General features: G+C 40.5%; 1 protein-coding gene across 1 annotated transcript in view; it reads right to left on the reverse strand.

The window, feature by feature from the left end:
* CPT2 (carnitine palmitoyltransferase 2) overlaps positions 1-20,374 on the reverse strand; it is a 72,211-nt gene that overhangs the window by 15,565 nt on the left and 36,272 nt on the right. Inside the window, exons 2-4 of the mRNA XM_069232651.1 lie at positions 17,787-17,867; positions 12,362-12,468; positions 2,435-3,739 (exon numbers count right to left, since the gene is read on the reverse strand). Coding sequence (XP_069088752.1) covers positions 2,435-3,739; positions 12,362-12,468; positions 17,787-17,867 — 1,493 coding nt within the window. The remainder of the gene's footprint in view (positions 1-2,434; positions 3,740-12,361; positions 12,469-17,786; positions 17,868-20,374) is intronic.

Below are 20,374 nucleotides of genomic sequence, written 5' to 3' on the forward strand. Positions count from 1 at the left end.
ATATTATATGAACCGTCCAGGCGATTAAGTGTTTTTTCCCATCAGGTGACACACTTACCTGAATGGCAGACCAGGCAGCATTCAGGAAATTTCAGCAGTCACACAAGTATTCACACTCCATAGCTTTCCATGGTCCTTACTTTGTTTTTCATTATCACACACTAAGGAACTCTCTATATGGGCCTAAGCAGAGAGTGGCACACCGACAACAGTGTCTACCTCTACAGAGATATATTCCACTAGAATGAGAAGATTATCCCTCAAGGGAGATAAACATATTGATGAACCAGATTTCGTCATTCACTAATATTAGTAGATCTACTGTCCAGGCTATTTTTTCAGAGTTTTCCCCTCATGTAATGTAGTTACTTGAAAGATAGCCAAACCGCATTTAAGGAATTTACAGCAGTCACACAGGTGCTAACACTGTGGCTTTTCTGTGGTCCTCGCCTTCTGCCTTCCTTTCCAGTATCAGACACTAAGAAACTCTAGACGGGCCAAACCAGAGTGTGGCACAGAGACAATTGTGTCTTCCTCCTAATGGACCTACTCCACTGCCATGAGAAGATTATTTCTCAAGGGAGAGAAACATACTGATGAACTAGATTTGTTAATTTATGAGGCAAATATGTGTGCTCCACCACTCCTGTAGAAAACGTGCAATACAACCAGATCAACAAAAAGATGGAGTATAGCTATTAGCTGTCTGTACATTTTAGTAGGTTGCTGACCCTAGAGAAACCAATCAAAGAAATATTAGGAACAGGTCACAATGGAAATAATCTTGGTAAAAGCAGAGTGCACTTCAACTTGAAAGAAATTAGCTATGATGGAACCCTTCAATGCTTCTTAAACTACGCTACAATTAGTAAACACCAACATAGGTGTGTTGAAGATTTGTGCATTTATTCATCTGTACATTATTTACAATGTGGCGATACAGATCTTGAATTTACATATGTAAACTTATCTGAGGTTATTGCCTTGGGAGCTATTTTGCTGTGACTTGCTAAAGTGCCGTTTCGTGGCTTATGCTACTAGGCCTCAGCTAGGCCTCAACACCATCTTGTACACATTCACTGGTTATTATTTCTGCTGCACACAGTCAACCAAAGTCATGTTTGTTTAGTTCAGAACAATGTTATTCTTGCTGTTCTCAAACAAGCCTTTCTAACATGGTGTGTCGAAACTGTATTTTTTCTGCTCACACCATGGTGAATCTGCCCTTTTAAAGTATTACTATGAGAGGATTTCCCATATAAACCCTCACATTTGGGGGTGACCTAGTACACTTTCTGATGCTACTAGGGTTGCTGCCCAGTTTCTTACTGATTTTGCTGCTCATTTGGAACTTAGAATATTTTTAATTTTGCTTACCACTCTGTATTGCCCTATTAATGACAGCCCTTGTAGCAATGGCTGATGCATCTGCACTTTACACTTTCTGTATTGTATCCTTTTGAATTTGTTTTTTTAAATAAATATATCTAAAGTTTATAATTCCATCCTAGAACTCACTTACTGAGTCTACCCTTAATAAACTATATTTTTGATATATTGTGTGATGCCTTGTCTTGGGGCACATTAGCTTACGAAATTGAGGTTTACCACCATCCCGACTCTTCCACCCATGGGCGTGCTATTGAGGAGTCTTTTGGGATGTAAGAATTATGGGATTCCCACACCCACAGTAGGTATATTAGCACATTAATACAAAGCACTGTGTGAGGCCTCCAAATACACTTCATGTACAGCGTACTCATGAGCCTTATTTTTGATCAGTCTGTCACATGCATATCTACCAGGATGCACTTTTAGGAGATCAAACTTGAAGAGTCACAGGATTCAAGTCATAAAAACAAGGCTATATACTGCAATTAAATAAAATAGACAACTGTTCAGGCTTATTGAAGGACATGTAAGAAACAGAAAAACATGAAGACATTATCTCGAGAATTGCAGCTGCTAACCAGCACAGTGTTTTACAACAGGATGAATAATTAACTATACAAAAAACACTTCAGAGCCACCTCCCTATGCATTTTTATTTGTTTACATGCAAACATAGTGACACTCTGAAGAGACTAGAACTGTCATAGAATGAGCTTTCTCCAGATGGACCTGCAAACAAACTAGAATTCAAGCTATTGTAAATACTCTATATAAATGGCACTCTTGTAAATTAGATAGAACCATGTAAGTCCCAAACCCTAAAATAACTTGTAAGCTAACCCAAATAAAATGACATTAATCGGAGGAAGGCAAGGCAGGCTGGGCTTACCAATAAATTGCTTATGACATATCAAAAACAAATACTTTTAAGCAGCAGTTAGTCTCACCAAACACACAGAAGGTTCTAACACAGGTTTGTAATTTAGTTTAAGAAATGATAAAACCACAAGCTTTCATTGACAGTTACACAGTTTACACTTACCCATCGCTGCTTCTTTGGTCAGTTGTCCATGGTACTTGGAACACTGTGCGATCATCTCCCGGAGTTCATCAACACTGTACTTGGAAGGTTCTCTAACTAAGGCCTCTACCAGCTTCTTAGTATAAACAGAAGCTGGGCGAATTGTTTCTGTGCGCCCATGCTTGAAAGCTGCCGTGCTGCAAGACTCATAAGTGGCTACAGTCTTGCCATACTGCCGAAAGAAGGCGACCTGAAAGGACAACTGCGCCACAGCGTCAGGACTGACCTTGTGTTTCTTTAGAGTGTTTTTTCCTCCTAGTTTGAACTCCATGGTACCAACTGACAAGGTCTTTACGGCAGCATCAAAGTTCTCTTTAGCCTTCATGATTCCTGCTTTCAGGACATCATTCAGCTGAAAATGGAGTCTTGTCACTGCCATGGAAGAGTCAACGGCTGCTGACACGTCCTTTGGAGTGACAGCTGGGTTCTCAGTGCTGTCTTTAAACACCTCATTTTGGAATCTAAGCATGGCCACACCGTCTCCCCAAGAATGTTCAAAATTCACAGCAGTGCTGCCGTCACTGGCCATTATCAAGCTAAAAGACTTATCATACCAGCGGTTGACACCTGTGCCATGCAGCATATTATGGGACAAGTGATTTGTGTCCTTAATGGGGAAATCATCCAGGCACAAGCAGAAAACAGCAGAATCTACCTTTTTCAAGACTTCTGTATTTCCATTCTCGATTAGCTTCTGCCTAAGCAGAGCCCATGTATCCCTTTGTTCGCTGGTTAGATAGCCAAGAGGGAACTCGGGGGCAGGAGTGGTGTCAGAGAGAATATACTTCAGATGTGCTTGAATTTCTGAAGCCTTTACAATATTTCCATCTCTGTCCAGAACATCGAATATGTAAAAGTGTCCATTCCTTAGCACTAGCAGATGCTTAGCCTTGTCATCCGTCACAAGCTCATCTCTGTTTGGTCTTGGTACACGAGTGGAGTTGAAAATTCTGAAGTACTGCGACATGTCCAAAGGATAAGCATTGACCATGTAAGCCATGTACCATGAAAGTGATGATGGTACCCATCGCACAAACTTCTTGAAGGCTTGAGTGTCACTTTTTTGTGGGTTCAGATGGAAAACCTCTGGCTCCAGGTATCCAGCACGTATGGTTTTCATAAAGCGCATGGCAGACACTGTCATATTTGTTGCTCGAGTTAATTGGTCATTATATTCAGCCTTTGGATCAGGACTGAATGACATAAATGGATTACAATTCAGAACTACTGAGTCACGTGCACAGAGATACATGTCGAACCAGGGACCTAGGGAAAAGAGAAATGTGTTTGATTAAAATAGATAATTGCAGGTAAGGCAATGGAAACTTGTGAAACCCTGCATCTGCTTTGTCCGTTCTTTGTTATATTCTCAGAAGAAATAAAATAATATGGATCTTGTGGTGAATGGGAAAAAGCTGTTGCAGAATCATTATTAATGGTTGATATTGTCAATAAACACTTTATTATCTTAGTGGTAGAACTACATAAGTATTCAATATCTAGGAGATCCAGGAATCCACTAAGGAATGAGGAATGGATAAAATCCCCAACATTCAAGATGAGATACAACTCAAAACCTTCTGCCTCTTATGTTTTTCCCATGCCTGTGAGTCCCTTGCTGCGCACTAGGAAAATGCCCCTCAAGCACCAAAGTGATGCACTGGTCAGTGCGAATGACAAAGACCCTACATCCACCTCCCACCCCAATGAAATAAAAAAAAATCACTTTCACTTCGTAATGGTAATGACTCATTTGTGATGCCTGATGTTCAGCCTAGGATGACCAGATATAGCGGGAGGAACAGGTAGTAGAGAGCAAGGCAGAGAAGATGAGGGAGGAAGGGAACATAAGGAAGTGGAAATAAATCCTGCTGCAGAAAACGTTTGAGTGCTCAGTTCACCATTTTGCATTAAACCAGCTCAACTAGTCCCAAAGTCACTGGTAATACTCAGGTTAGTTCATCAATTGAATTCATGTCTGCATTTTTGTCTTCCTAGCGGAGTCACAAGGTCCTATTTCCTGTTGTAGTCGATACTCAAGCTACTCAGGCAGATGCAATATTTTTTATCTGATTTTCCTCCTAAGCATGAGTTCCGCAGGTGAAGGACCCATTAAGAGTTTCCTGTTAGGCTGGCGGGCGGAAACCTAGGTTTCCGCCCACAAGCCTAGCAGGAAACAGGCTACAGCATAGTCTCCGGCTCATAATCGAGCCAGTGGCAATGCTGGAGCCAGCAGGAAGCACCAGCACCCTAGCAGTGAACACTGCGAGGGTGCTGGGCTGGGAGGCCCCTGCACTTCCCATGACAAGTGCATGGGCACTGCAGGGCCCCCCTCTGGCCCCCTGCACCTGTTCTCCGATAGCCTTTTCATGGCGGTGTTACTGCCATGAAAAGACTGGCAGAGAACAAGATCATAATCCACAGGGCAGCGCTGCCCTGGAGGATTAGGATCTCCGCCACCGCCAGAGCTGGCAGTTCCCTGGCGGTCGGACCGCCAGGGTTAGTGTGTGGCAGTCAGACCGCCACTGCGAGTGTGGCGGTCATAAGACCGCAACACTCGTAATGAGGCCCCTAGTGTCTAGAAACATGAGATATGCCAACCTAGGCTGTGGGTTCTGGTGGCAAGTAGTTTTTTCCTTTTTTTAGCAATAGCTCAAAGTCAGTGGGGTGTCAGTCCCTGTTTTTTTTTAAAGATGAAAAATCTAAGAAAAAGCCTGCAATATATTCTTCACTGTAACAAATTCCATCGAGTTTTAGACAACAGCGCAGCTGGACTGCCCCACCACTTTTAGTGTTAAGCTTTTTTATTAAGATTTCAGAACACATACCTTTGCCTACAACCATTGGTCGGCAACGGGCTATAAATGGTACACATATTCCCTTTAACACCCTTCCCTCCCTCTCTCTCTCTCCCCTTCCCTCCTTTTATCTGTTATGACATCATCATATAGCTACACAAGGTGCATATAATTCTATCTTTGATTTAGGAATGTAGGAATGTATGGAATGTATGGTTTGTAGATGACACAGGGCAGCCTCACTAGAAATTAAACTACTTTCCCACATACATTGGCATCCTTTCCTCATGGAAGCAGCATTCAACAGTGGTCATCTATAATATGGAGTACTAAACACATCATCGTTGACATAGTTACCGATATTACCTAGATAGGATGAAGATTTATGGTGTCCAATCTATTGCACAGGCTTATGTTGTTGTTCCACGTATCATGACATTGTCTCCATTGCCAAAATGTCCCGCATTCTACTAATTCAGTCACCTCTACTTGGCAGACACATTGCTCCCATTATGTCCGTACAGTCTGGCTTATATGTTCTTATGCCTGGTGATGGCAGCCCCAACAAAACAACCCCTAGGGTTCCTTTCAAAGGTCATAGGTTGTCTACATCTCTTTCAGCATGCCTTCCCAATACCTTTCTAGTTTTGGGCAGTGCCAGAACAGGTGTGTCAGTATGCCTGATGCCCTGCACACCCTCCAATAATCTCCTTTGGCCCCATTCCGCTAGTTTCTGAGGGGTTCTATACCAGTAGAAAATCAGATTGTATGATTAATTTTTTTATTTGGCAGCTCTTAGATGATATATGTGCTTTACTTTATATCTTGCTCCATTTTTTGTCTGTTAGTTCACTCCCCAATTCCCTTTCCCATATTGTTTATGATGTCATATTAGATAGGTGCTGGCTGTCTATTAGCTGTTTGTATATAGCCGAGATTGTGTGCTTGGTAGGATGTGTATTTTTAAACCATTTCTCACAAGGCATCAAAGATATAGATGCTGCTTCTTTCCTGACAGGATGAAGGACCCAGTGTCTAACTCGCACATATGCAAAGCGTTTGCTTTCAGAAAAATTGTATTGATTTTTGAGTTCTTCAAATTGCTCGATCTTTGAATAGAAAGCCGTCCGTTAAACATTTGCGGTCCCTACATTTTATAAAGGCATGTTTGTCTATAGTTGGTTGGAAATTCAGGTTAAAGCAAATAGGCATAAATGATGTGAGCCCTCATTTTGTCACCTCATTATTCCAAGTCACTAGTATGGCACGTGCCATAGTGGAGGAGTAGTGTCCCCAGCTTCATTGTCTCTGGGCCAGATTGCAGTAGTTGCCATCAAATGTTCTATCCCACACCACAGTTTGCAAGATTTGGGTTGAAATCTTTTTATTGACTTTTCAAGCAGAAAAGACAGACAATACAGCATATATATGCCAAAGTGTCAGCAAGAAATGTAAATAATATATGAAAACTGTCAGACGTTTTATCCTGTGAAATCACAATTTCCTCAACATAACTGATAAGCGTAGGTTAATAAACAAAGGTAAATATACAGGTCACCATCTATTGAGAATCTACGTAGGGCATGAGGTATAGGAAGGCAGAGTCATGGAGGATAATAACATTGTGGAGGAATAAAGAAGGACAAAGTGATGCTAAGTAAGGAGAATCTACGACCTGCTTGGTGAAGAGTAGACCAACAGATCTACAGCAGATGGGTAGGGGGAGCAAAGGGAATGGGTAAGTTGGCAATAGGGCCCCCAATATTGTCAGTAGCTTAAACAGCTTTGGATCCTCAACAGGTGGGAAAGAAGAGGTGTGGGTCATCAACAAGATTGTCAGTTTTGAGCTTGACCCAATTCTACTAAAATATTTTAAACGAGCCAGATGATACGTTTGTACGTGAGATATTGCCATGCCGCTTTTCTACATGGTCTGTGCATTTTTGCCACTATTATCTGTTTTCTATTTGCCTATATATGATTAGCGATTAGAGTTTACAATTGGTTGAGGGTCCCGCTGGATAAATCTATGGGTAGGGTTTGAAACAAATATAAGATACTTGGCAGAATGTTCATTTTAACTATACCCTTCCTGCTACACTAGGAAAAGCGATGTAGATTCCACCTTGAAAGATCTGTTATAATTTCCTTTAAAAGACAAGAGAGCAATGCAATGGGATAGCCTGATTCCAAGATAAGTAATCCAGAATTTTGAACACTTGGTTTGGAGCTTCCGATTTGTTTATATTAGTTTGGATCCTGCTAGATGTTTATATGGAGAAGAAGCCCAATGTCAAAACAGTATGAGAATACTATAACATAAAAATAAAAAGATTGGAGTTAGTAATGTTTTTCATAATCAAATTGGTTGCATTTTGGCTTAAGCGCTGAGATGAAATTTACAGTCGTTCTTACTGAAGTTGATTTAGAATACTTAAATATAGGTCAATATACCCCAAACTGATGTCAGATTCACAAGCCTAGACAACTTTAGACCTAAGCCCTTAGACTATTCCTGTTGTCTCAACACTTCTGTTGACCTTCATTTCCTTCATTCACTGTTCCACTCTTCTTGCCCACCCCACCATCTTTACAGCCTCCTTCACGTTTCTTCTCATGTATTAAAAAAGAAAACAAAAAAAAAGAAAAACAGCTTTGCCATCACAGACCAAGTCCCCAGACCCAGCACTTCAATATGAGGGTCTGGGCTAGCAGAATGGTATCTTAATGCCCTCTAAAAGTCACACCAAAGAGAGCGTGGCAGGAGAATTTCAATAATCATACCAAGTAGTTAACTTTAAAGCTGGGTTTCCCAAAACAAAATTAATGGAAGTGATTCTAGGAGTTTACGGGGGTTGGCATAAAGGGGATATGGATTAGTGGGAAAACCACTAGACTTCCCCACTTCTACTTCAACTAGGAAATTTAAAGAGAAATATAACAAAGAAAGGCGTAATGCAGAGAAGGAGTTTAAGGAAGAGAAAGTGGTGTTGGTCAGAGAGTGATGCGTGTATGCTTATATTTGCCAGAATTAAGGTCAGTAGGATGCAGAAATACAGACAGACTGTAAAAGGTTATGCCAGAAAGAATATCTGTACTGTCTCAACAAGTAATTAATATGCACAAGATAAAGACATGATTACTTATTAAGTCACAGAATGAAATCACCATTCATCCCATCCTCATCTAGGGAATCAACATCTTACATGTACATAAAATTAAAAGTGAACAGGGCGTTCCAAGACTAAGACATTTTTATATGCACAGCACAGCAACCTGCATACCTCAAACAGAGTAAACATGTTCATGAAGGTGGAGAAGAGTTCATATTAAACATCATGTCTGACATACAAAGAGCACAAACTAGTCAGCTAATATACAGAACGACCCAACAAACGAAGATGCAAAATAAATGAAGGCAATTATCAGATAACTCCCAGACCAAACAAAAATACAACTTGTGGATATGATTTAACAGGAATTATATCTTGCAGTCTCCAGCTCACTTACTAGTGTATACATCTAACAATGCATGCACAAAGTGGAATTTTCAATGCTGTATGCATGAGCAAAGTTCTGATAAAGACTATAAACAATGCGTGCACAACATTTTCGAAAAACGAAGACTTACCAGTTGATAACCATTAGTTCAGTTCATGCACATTCTGACAACAGCTGAGATATAAAAAAAGATTATTTTTTTTCGCTATTCCCCTAATCTGAAGCAAATGATAAACCATTTTTTCAACTGCTGAATTCTGGACACTGTGCCGTTTGTATTTCAACAAACAAAGATAAACTTGCCAATTTTAATGAAAGGAGTCCACAATAATGCATTCTCCATATGACTCAAGCCCAATTGCAACTAACTTATCCGAATACCAGCTAGAAGCAGCAGGTATGTCTCATCCCTACTACATAACGTTCACACCCTTTAAGATCCAATAAGCCTTGCCTTCTCTGTTAAGGAAGTATTTGTTCCTACTATAATCGAATATCAAAGGTAATCGCATGTCCTTCAAAGCATGAAAACAAAATTCTTAGGTACCTTAATAAAGATATCACATTCAAGAAAGTAAATGTATTCTGTTTTTCTACTAATACAGGCAAATTTTAAATATGCACTAAACCTAAAGTCCCCAAATCAAGATCTTAAAAGACAGTTATTATGAGACATTGGATAAGTTACTTAGAGAATGCACCGCCTCTGGTATGCTTTTGTAAGTGCACCATTTTAGATTGTGCACACCCAGAGGATCCCTTTAGAGTAAACAAACGGATTAAATGATTACCCAACTACTAATTAGGATTCATTTACATGTCACACTCAAGTCCTATATCTGTAAACCACGATTAACTTGACTGACATTTCTGTTAAAAATGTTACAAAAAAAGATGTATCTTGAAGAACTCAACATAAAGCACCAACAAAATCATTGTTTATTTCTGCAGTCGCTGAAAGCCTGCTAATCAGAATTAAGATTCTGCTGGAGAAGAGTTTACTCTAAATTGCCATAACTTTCACTCTGTAAATCAACTTTCTGTTCACAGAGTTACTGGCCAATTGCAGAGTGCAGCAGATACTTATTGCAGGAGTGATGGAAATACAGTTGCCAAAATCACCTTAGATGTAACATGTCTTTCAGTAGAGCACTTGTCCTTTCGTCAGAGAGCACAAAGTTTACCCAATAAGGCTGATTGCAGCCTTTATTCTGTGACAATTGATAGGAAAGTGCTATCACCATCGAATGTTCATTGTGGATGTAATGTGGTCTAAATGGTCTGGTGATACAGTTAGATATTAATTACATATACTCGTAAAACTTGGGGGATATCAAAAGTATTCTGTCTAAGCTCAGCTTAATGTTTGACGAGGGCATCCACACCCTTGGCTGAAACAACATATTGAAATTTGCAATGCTTAGAAATGTGGGATAATTTTTTTGCCAGACAGCATATCATTGGGACAACACATGGGCCACACACAAGTACTCCTGACAGCAGTAAGTCTGAGAATGTTATTGCTATTCACCGAGAGGACATCAAAAATAGCATACTAGATTTTCTCTATATAACACAATGCTTTGCAGAATGTAAGAGGAGAAATGAAAGCAAAAATGAAGAGGAGAAGACTTATCTGCTTAAGGTGCAAATATAGTCCTGCCCACCTGTATTGCATAGAGGAGTCTCAACTCCCAATAGGAAATGGAAGGTCCAGTGCTATCTCCAGAGCTAGTAGCACTAGGTTCCTACAGGTCCAGCAGGGCTGAAGGAGATCAAGGTCCTGTGAGAAATGCCTGTTGCTCTTGTGGAATTCACCCCCTGAGGCTTAAGGGTGGTTAAGAGTCTGTTAATGCTACTGCAGGTCAAGAGAAAAACTGAGGACGAGTGGGGCTGAGCATTTTGTGTGGACATGTATTAGAGTTGTGGGTAGTCTCTTGCAACTGGAAACCGGGACTTGTCTCAAAAACCAGCTATGACCAAATAAAAAATGTATGTCAAAGTAGTAATGCTACTGAACAATTTTTGCTAACATTGCTAAGCTTCAGGTCTGGAGGAACTATATAAAGTACTGGGCCTACCACAGAAAGTAAGAGATTGGCAGCTTCACCATATTAGTTTGTTATGAAGCTCAAAGCTATTGTGTGACCACTCAAAAGACGTGCAACACCCTGCAGATGCACTTGCTCGCATAAAGATCTCCAAACATATACATTTTACCCTATGTCTTCCAAGAAGCACAATAACCTCTTCTCAAGTATTCACCTTTTTAAAGTCTCAACGTAAAAAAAAACATTAATAATATGCTGGTGAATCACAATAACTTTAAAAGGTAAGATAAGTGTGAAAATAAATGCTCTACATCTTTTAGGAAGACGAAAGTGATAATGACTAATGTACAACTTTTAGATTCTAATTAGAGTCAATCATGTACCAAATTTCTCCAATGTAGGTTGTCTAATTACTGTGATAGACAAAACTTTAATTCAGTAACCAAATGGATAACAGACTGACAGTGGACTAAAAACCTCAAATGAAAGTTTCTTATAATTTGTAGCATTAAGGACATGGTACAGGCTCCTTATGTAGTTCTTCTGTACAAGCTAAAAATTAAGTGACGTGACCACTACGTTTTTATAATGTATATCACATAATTTGCAGGGAAGCTTGGGAAAGCAAACGTTAAAGCTTCGAGACTTAGGTTCTCTTTTTTGCATCGTCTTCTCGTGTCTTTACTTATCCACCACACCCAATCCCTTTCCCATTCATCTAGCCTGCCATACTGAGCTGCTCACATTTTTTACATATGGAACTCATATCTCATCTTCACTGGTCGAATCAAAGCAACTGCACAGACCCCACCAGCAGTTCAATTAAGGAAAAATGTGTGATTTCATTTTCTAATCACCTACTGTTACACATTCAAGTAAGTATGTTATTCCATCTTAATAAATGCTCTGCTTTATTTGGTAATGTCCCAGTTTTAGCCATCCCCCCACCCTCAAGAATTTCGTACATGCACATAATCTGCACACCTTAAAGTTTCATTACTGTTTCTTTGTACTGATGAGAGAGCCATCCTTGTTTGTTTCCTCTACTTTATGCTCACGCAATGGCCTGTTATCTGTATAATAAAGCCATTGCTCTCGATCTACCCCAGACTGAGATCCCAATGGTGATCTAATTTTCAATCAATGCCCCTTGATTCTGGCACCCTCTAGCATTAATCATTCAAGTGTTCTCCTTTCTGACCAAAATTCTAATATAATATTTTGCTGATTTTCTCTGGTGGTACTTGGGTTGAGGTATGTACTATTTAACTGTGTTAGGGGGTTGAGTCCCGAACTAAATAAATTGATTAACTGATACCATTTTGCATTAGATGATTAGCTCATATTATGCTTCTTTTTGGTGAGGCACTTTGGAAAAAGTGCTTTAGCTAACAGAATAAAATAAATACCCACGATACAATACATTTTAATACCTGAAATGGAAACTGACAACTCTAAACAGACACTTCATGTCACATTCTTAAACATTCACTTAGTGTTTACTTTATCCCAAAAAGTTTATGTATATTTTTCTTTACCCGAGATGTAACTTGTGTGCTTATTCTTTTTGTCATCCGCAACCAGATGCTCATGCAATTGCTTTCCAATTCCTTGTTCAAATTTCTGGGCCAGCTGTTCAGTTTTTCTGAAAGAATCACATAACGTCATTCGCGACATTTCAAGGGGATCAGACCCACTAAACCCTACCAAAGCAATTTTTTCTTTCTATCCCAGGTGTCCAAGCTCAGTGATACTGTTGAAGTTTACACAGCCCTCCTCAAACATGTTACATGTTGCCAAAAGCTCCAACTATACAATCTAAAGTGATGCCATCTTCACCCAGAGAACAAACCACACCTTTGACTGCTGAACATCTTTGATAGGCATCTGTATTTCGATAACAACGATCATAAATAAATGGACACTGCCTTTACTATATGACATTATTTCGAGCTTTGGCTTGGAAATGCTAAATGAAGAATTTGGAATGTCCTAGGGGAAACTTTCTTTCTTTCAACCCAAGAGTGTGCTGCACTCTACCTAAGCTTTGTACCTCCCTTGCAATCTATGTAAACTTACTTCTATTTGTCAAATGAAAAAAACTTACTCCCCCCTCCACCTTTTTGAAAAGAGGGCCTGTGACCTCAATCGCCCTTTTTCAAGTTAGTTAAGACCTTATTCGCATAAAATTCAAGAAGCTCACATTTATTAAATGAAGTCAAGGGAGCAGGCACTATGTCTCATATTCCTGCACACACTCTTTGGTTTTTAGAAATTGTATTACAATTTAGAAATATTTTAAATAGTGTTGACTCACTTCTTAACTAAAATAATATATGTTACTAAGGAACACAGCATTTTCCTATTTTAAAAATGATAAAAACTCAAATTCCAAAAGCAGTGATCAGAACAGAAAACTGATCACTGCTCTGACCAGGAACAGAAAGCAAGTTTTCGGTGGTAAACTGTAGAGAATGAACAAGTTAACTAATGAAAGCCAGAACTTTGCCATATACAGAACGGTGTACTATACAAAGGAATTTAAAGACAATCTTTTTTTTCTTTCTTTTTTTTTTTTTTTTTTTTTAAAAAGGAAGCCAGTGAAAGGTCGGGCCTGGCTAAACCGTGGATCATCTAGGATCATTTGGGCTGCAAGATTTAGATGTAGATTTCAATTTAACCTTCCAAAGACAACAGAGACACTCCTCCTGTGACAATCTGCTTAACTGTGTTTTAATTATATGGTGATTCATACCTTAGTCTAAGTTTCAAAGCATTTTAGGTAGTTTCAGAAACCACGCAGGAGGCTGTCGATAGGATTTGTTCCAATCACAAAACTATCTACACATACAATCTTTAATCTGTGCAGGAAACAGCTTCTTAGTCAAAATGTAACCATAAACCCCCATTGGCTCTAGGGGTGTCGGAAGCAATGCCTTACTCTTCTTGTAATCATGTAGCTCAGTCTGTGGAGGATAGTCTCCTCTGATTTTAAGGGAAGTGCTCACGTTTCCCTACTCTTGGCATGTGTATGGTCTAGGTGCCAGTTTCTCTCCTGTAATACTTCCCACCTGTTGACCTGTCAGGAGAAATAGAGTGGAGTAAGGCTGTTGTTGCTGCAACCTCCTCTTTCTACTCCCATGCCTCCGTTCCCTTTACTTACAGTGCCAAATACCTTTGAGGAAAACTGGATTGCCGAAAGGCTAATGTCCTGAGTATCTCCTGTAGCTGCCATGGTTTAGGACATACAAGGGACAGGTAGCCCAGCGCCTTTCTCGCTGGACCTAAGAAAACCAATGATTGGGTAGAGTTAGGTTCAACACACAGTGACAAGGCCATTCCCGATTGGTCCCTAGTCTGGGAAAGCTTCACTCATCTTCAAAGGCTCCCTTCGCTGTCTTTCTGCTGCCCAACTGTTGCGAGGCTGTAGGTCTGGAGAGAGGAGTCCCAAATGCATGGAACCTAAAAGGTATTGCTTGAAGGCCATCCTAGCTACTGCAGTGGTCGCCTGGCATCCCGTCAGGGCAATGCCTTAGAGATTGGAAAGCAGAGGTGGACCACCGAGACACAGCCTCTTCACCTAATAAGCACCCCAACATGACATGCAGACCTCTGCAGACAAGTCCACATGTTCAAAAGTAGGCTAAGATGTTGAAACTGGTACTCATTTTATTGACTGCAGGATGAAGGTTAAGTGAACCTCGACTGGGGAAATCCATTTTAGCATTAAAGTGGGTGGCCAAAGTTTTCCTTCTCCCTGCCTTATGCAGCTGAGCTAGTATTCTGGCTGTGAGAAAATGGATTATTAGTTGAAGGGGATGGTAGTTAGTTCTTGTCAAGTAATAATGGTACCAGAACCAGCTAGGTTTCAACAATTTAAATCCCAGCTCAGCTTGGTAACTGTAGCACAGAGCAGGCTTACCTTTGGAGGATTAAGCATTTATCAGTACCAAAACATTTAAAAAGTGGAAGACACAACACAATAAAATTCCTACTCCAAATTCCAAAAACTGATTATGCGCTAGACTGGGTCAAAGTTACAAGTTAAGGTTGACCGCGATGGAGCGTGAACTGGATACAGGGATAAGGTTTGGTCTGGTGGAAATTGTAACTTCTGACTTAGTCCCTGGAATGGAAGTTGAAAATTCTCAGAAGAGCAAGGAACAAGGCTGTGGCGGAGATGGGTCACATAAGGGCAGACTGAAGCCAGACAAAGTCCTGAAGCAGGTGACAATGACGGGAAAGCTCAGAGATGGAGAAACTTCACGGCCACAGAAGGTCCCTTACCACCAGATTCTTTTGGCGTCTTCAGTTGGTAAAGGTTTCTACCTTCAGATTTAGAAATGTTTTTGGAGGTTAGGACCTTCAGTGGGGCAAATAAGCAAATTGAGTCCAACTGGCAGTGTGACGGGGGCTGTGGCTCGGCTGCAGTTCGGTGGTAGCATCTACCTCTTATCCCAAAGATCTAAGTCCCAGCCTCTAGGATTAGACAGGAGGAGTACACTAAGACACTTATACAAGGGTCCCATGACTTTAGGGACACCACTTAGGGTTCAGGACTCATTCCATGTGAAGCACCAGCAGAGTCAAGGGCAAGTCCAGTTAGAACCGGTCAGTTGGGATCTTCAGGAGGCCAGCCAACGAGCCCTTTGAGTCCTCTCTTTTGTTCTGGGTTCAAGTAGGAGAATGTCAAGCCCTTGGGGTTGCTCTCCACAGATTGCAGTAGGTACAGCTGTCTTTCTGACATCCAAAGGATTCAACAGGTGCACTCCTTCTTTTGTCTTCCTAAAGTCCGGCAGTGTTCTCTAAAAGGAATCAAGGCGCCACTTTTATGCCTGACACTATCTTGTGGGTAGGGGAATCTCCCGGTCCCTCTAGGGAATAAAGTTTCCAGGGACAGCCATACCCACCTTTACATCATTTCCTGAGGAAACCCATGCAAACCAGTTCTGTAACCTGTTTTCCCTCCACTGGGATTAGTGCCACTCTAGCTTCCTGGGCAATGGCAGGGGCAGGCTTAGGTGTAAATTACATTTTCCTGTGATATGGGATGCTCTTTTGAAGCTTCTGCAGTTGGTAGTCACATCCCCCAGGCCAACCTGTTAGAAGGTCACACCTCCTCCCAGCCAGGGTCCTTTTGTTCCCTTTCCTGAGAGCCATTTACACCTCCCAGCTGGTTGCCAGGTGACAGTTGGAGATTAACTCTGTAAAGGCTAAGAGGCTTTAGGCAGAAACATGGCAAATTTCTAAATGTGGCTTTTTAAAAATAGTAATTTAAAATCTGACTTGACTATCAGATCAAATGTGCATGAATAGAGTTTCTGTTAACATATTGCGAGGAGGGCAAAGGATGGCTAATGAACGGAAGTCTGTTGGGGCAGACCTCTCCTCGTTTTTAAATAAGAGAATTCAAATTTAACATTTCTATGTAGGGGGTTACAAGCTCTCACAAGCAAAGTGTTGAGCACAGGGCACAATACAAGTGAGCACCATCAGTGATTTCTCTTTAAAACAGCACTTGCCAAACCCTCAGATTCAACTCAACTGCCCAAGAATTGTTTTGAGAAGAAACAAGTGATTCTATTTCAGTATTCAAATAACTGTGGCAAGCAACAGTGTTTGCAGATAGCTGGGTCCAAACTGATGTGGCATAGTGTGCAAAATAATGATGGATTGGGATGTGGCCCAGGGTGATTATCAGTGGATGATTAATTCAAGCATTCCATCCATCACCGTTTTGGATACTGATTGTGTCAACCTAAATCGGATGGGTATGCCCAGATGTTGGTCCTGTACATACTATGTCACTGGAATCAAACCATACCCGGCTGATGAGCCCACAACTAGGGTGAAATCCGAAATAAGTCCTGGGTTTCTTGTTTTCTAGTTCAGGGAAGACCTGGATTGGCACTTCGGGCTCAACTGTTTCTGGTTAAGACTGATTTTCATATAGCTGGGTCCAAACTGAGGTGACATGGTGTGCAAATTAGCGATGGATTGGGATGCGGCCTGAATGATTACAAGTGGCTGACATTAATTGAAGCATTCCATTCATCACTGTTTTGTATACTTACAGTGTTTTCTTTGGCTAGACAATTTATGAAGCTTAAATTTGTATTCTCTTGTGACTTGATCATACAAAGGCAAAATACACAATGTTTTCCATTAAGGCTGGGTCAATATTTACGGGATAGTTGTTTAGTTTAGAGCCAGCAGTCAGGTAATTTTTCAGAAGCTCTCCGTGTTACCACTTGACATGGTTTTCAACATTATTTTCATATAAACCTCATCAGCGAGCATTTTCCAAGTATGGTATCACTTTTTTGGTTGCCTTGAAATTCACATTGTGTTTTCTTATTAGCCAAGGGAGAAAGCATATACCCACATTAGAAGCCTTTAACTTGCTTTTCGCAATCATGTGTAGAGTTCAGATTTAATTACTAAAGCAATGTGGGCAGATTTGTGCAAGTGTTATTCTGTGAAAGCCACCTTCTAATTACTAAACTTAACAACCATACGATACATTCCATTATACAGGGGATAAGATTAGAATATTCTATTATCATCTCATCCACGTAAGTAGTCATTCATGCCAACTTTCCTCTACCAAAAAAATGATCATTCCCACATCTGGCACTTCAAGGTCGGCACCGAGTACAGTAGCCTACGTCGAGTTCAATATCCTGAATTAGTAGGTGGGATGGAAGAATTGAAGTAAGGTGAGGCTGGCTTCTAGAGAAGGAAAGACCCTTGCGCAGGATTGACCTTCCTCCTGTAACCTAGGTCATTCCCCCTTACAACCCTTCTACATAACATAATATTTATCTTTTGCTTGTAATACTTGAAACTAAAGAAGTGGTGATCCTCATTAACATACATAAAAAGTAAAATTCCATGTCTTAATTTAACTTTATTTACATTTATACAAAACAGTACAATAGCTTGCATATAAATAGCACTTACCTGTATTGTTCGTCATTGAGTAACGGCTTTTGGGCATTCAAGTACCTTTTAATGGAATCTTCTAGTTTTGGAATAGGTAACCTGACAAAGAAAGGAATAATCCAATTACTATTATTCTGCACAATCCATCCACACCTACACACTTTCTTCATCCCATTTAAATTGATTGCTGGGGCTGGCATGCCTTCATGGTAATCTGAAGCATTCCTGAGAGGTAATGTGCCCTAGAAAGGCTAGGAGCCTGTGTGGAGAAGCGAGTTATAATCAGTGATAAGCAGCATCCTCTCAGAAGGGCTCACCCTTACGGCGCTGGCAAGTGCTACACAGAACTGGGAACAGAAGTCCAGCATACCCTCTTGTTCTCCTCATAAATAGTATACCTTAGTAGTTTTCACATACTCTGTCAAACCCAATGTTGTATTTAAACATCAAGTAGAAATAGGTCTATTGTAGAGGTGTACAGTTAAAGGTCATTAATATACGTTGGAATAAAGTATAAGTTCGATATTTTGGTTTACTTAATTGCTGTACGTTTTTACAGTTCAATTTTGCTTTCAAACTCAATATTAAAACAAGCATTTGAACTGCAATAGCTCTCGTGTTCGCTCGAGTTTCAGCTATTAGCGTTTTCTTGCCACAAACTGAAAATAAAAAGTAAAACAGTTGACATAAGCAGCCGGTTCAAAGCGCTGCTGAGAGCTCGCAGAGACAGACAAAAGGAACAAGCATTTGTAATGCAAGAACAGAAAATGTGCGAGGGAGAGTAATGAATGGAATAAACAAAGTCACACATCACTGCAGATGAAAAGTAAGTAATAGACTAGAGCCCTGTTAACAGAAACAGACTGGGGCCACTGAAGCATCCAGCGCTCTGGCCAAATGCTATTAGCCTTTGGACAAAGTAAGCACATGCTTCATAGGCACAAGTGGAAGGGTACAAGTACTAGGGCCAGGAGTGTACAACTGTGGAAAAGGTGGGACAAAGAGCAAGGATTGACCACTAGCAAGCAAGGATTTTTTAAGGACACTGAAACAAACCAGTGAAAAAGCAGAGACCCCACACAGAAGTATAGAAGTATATACTAAAGTATACAAGAGGCCTCGAATGCTCGACCTAAAAAGCACAAACATAACTGTTTTCAGGGCAATCACTTAGTAGGTGCTACTCTTACCCCTCTCAATGCGATTGTCTTTTAACCGCGTGAAGCACTTAATCATCAACAGAAAATGGACATCTTTCCATTCTTGGTAGTAGTTTAAAAATCAGGCATTTTCAAACAGCCCCTCCCATCCTGCTACAAAGTAGACTTAACACACTGCTTCACTTTCTTCTATAGATGTGACCTCCTGGCCATTTTTCCCGTTAAGCATAGTTCATGTGCTATCATGCACAACATCATGGTACCGAGTTCTGTACAGTCCAAACATTTGTGATGCTGCAATTTTTTATGTTGGTGAGTCTTCATTCCTAATAGAGCTTTGCTGGGGTCGGTCAACACCGACTGACTCCTGAAAGAGCTATCAGATGTACTAATCAAAGAAAGACTACCACTGACAACATCAGTAACCAAACACCCTGTTCACCAATGAGGAGTCACATTCTGTAAGAGCGTTTTAACTGTGTGAGGCCAGATCTTTGTGGCCTGCGTGAATCAAAGGCAGTGATGCAGTCCTAGTGACAACTATCTTCATGCTCACTGGAAACACAGCAAGCTGTTAGTAATTAAATCTTGCTGAACTGCCAAGCAGCTCCTATTTGGGCTTTGACTTTAGCTTTGCAGGTAGCAAAGTCAAACAGTAAAACTGCAGGGTGGTGCAGAGCACAAAGCTGTGAGGTTGCATGTGTACCACCCACAATAAATGTAATGCCCAATAAGTTATTCTTTGTAGAAGGATATGATTTAGTAATATTATGGTACTCTGCTCAGAAACTTGAAGAGGTTTTATGGGATTAATATATCTTTTCTAAACATTTCTCTTATCTTCCTCTGTAACCAGGACGTGTTTTAGTGTGTTTTAGGCTTACAAGCACTGATCAATGGGTACAACAATGGGGCTAATCCCCACTTTATAATCAAGTATTGCTTTTTTTGTAAGTAGCCCTTTGGGCTCCATTTGCTACCCGATTCAGTTTCTCAAATTGTTAGTTTGAATGGCTACATGGGAGCCATGAACAGGATATGAGCAGTTCGCCACATTCACACAATTTTCATAAAACTGACTGTGCAGGTGAGGTGTAAGTTGTTAGGCAGAGTATTAATTGAAACAGACAATATACTGTGTTTTCATTAATAGGAATAATTTTGTAATATGTAACATTTTCTCACATGTCTGACTGGTGCCCGCATCACTGCGTAATTTCACCGTTATGTCCTGGCAATGAGGATGAAGACATCACTTGCTCAACACATTCAAGCCTCCCTACACTACTGACCACTACGACTGGATTGATAAAGATAAGACCACATACAGTTTGAAGAGGATTTCAACTACCTCAGAGTCAACATCCATGCTGGGAGGAGAATAAGAGTGAGAGCTGGCACAACTCCAGGAAACCTGAACATGTTGCCTCCAAGCATGCTATGCAG

The sequence above is a fragment of the Pleurodeles waltl genome, chromosome 4_2 (genome assembly GCF_031143425.1).
Source record: "Pleurodeles waltl isolate 20211129_DDA chromosome 4_2, aPleWal1.hap1.20221129, whole genome shotgun sequence".
Taxonomy (NCBI): Eukaryota; Metazoa; Chordata; class Amphibia; order Caudata; family Salamandridae; genus Pleurodeles; species Pleurodeles waltl.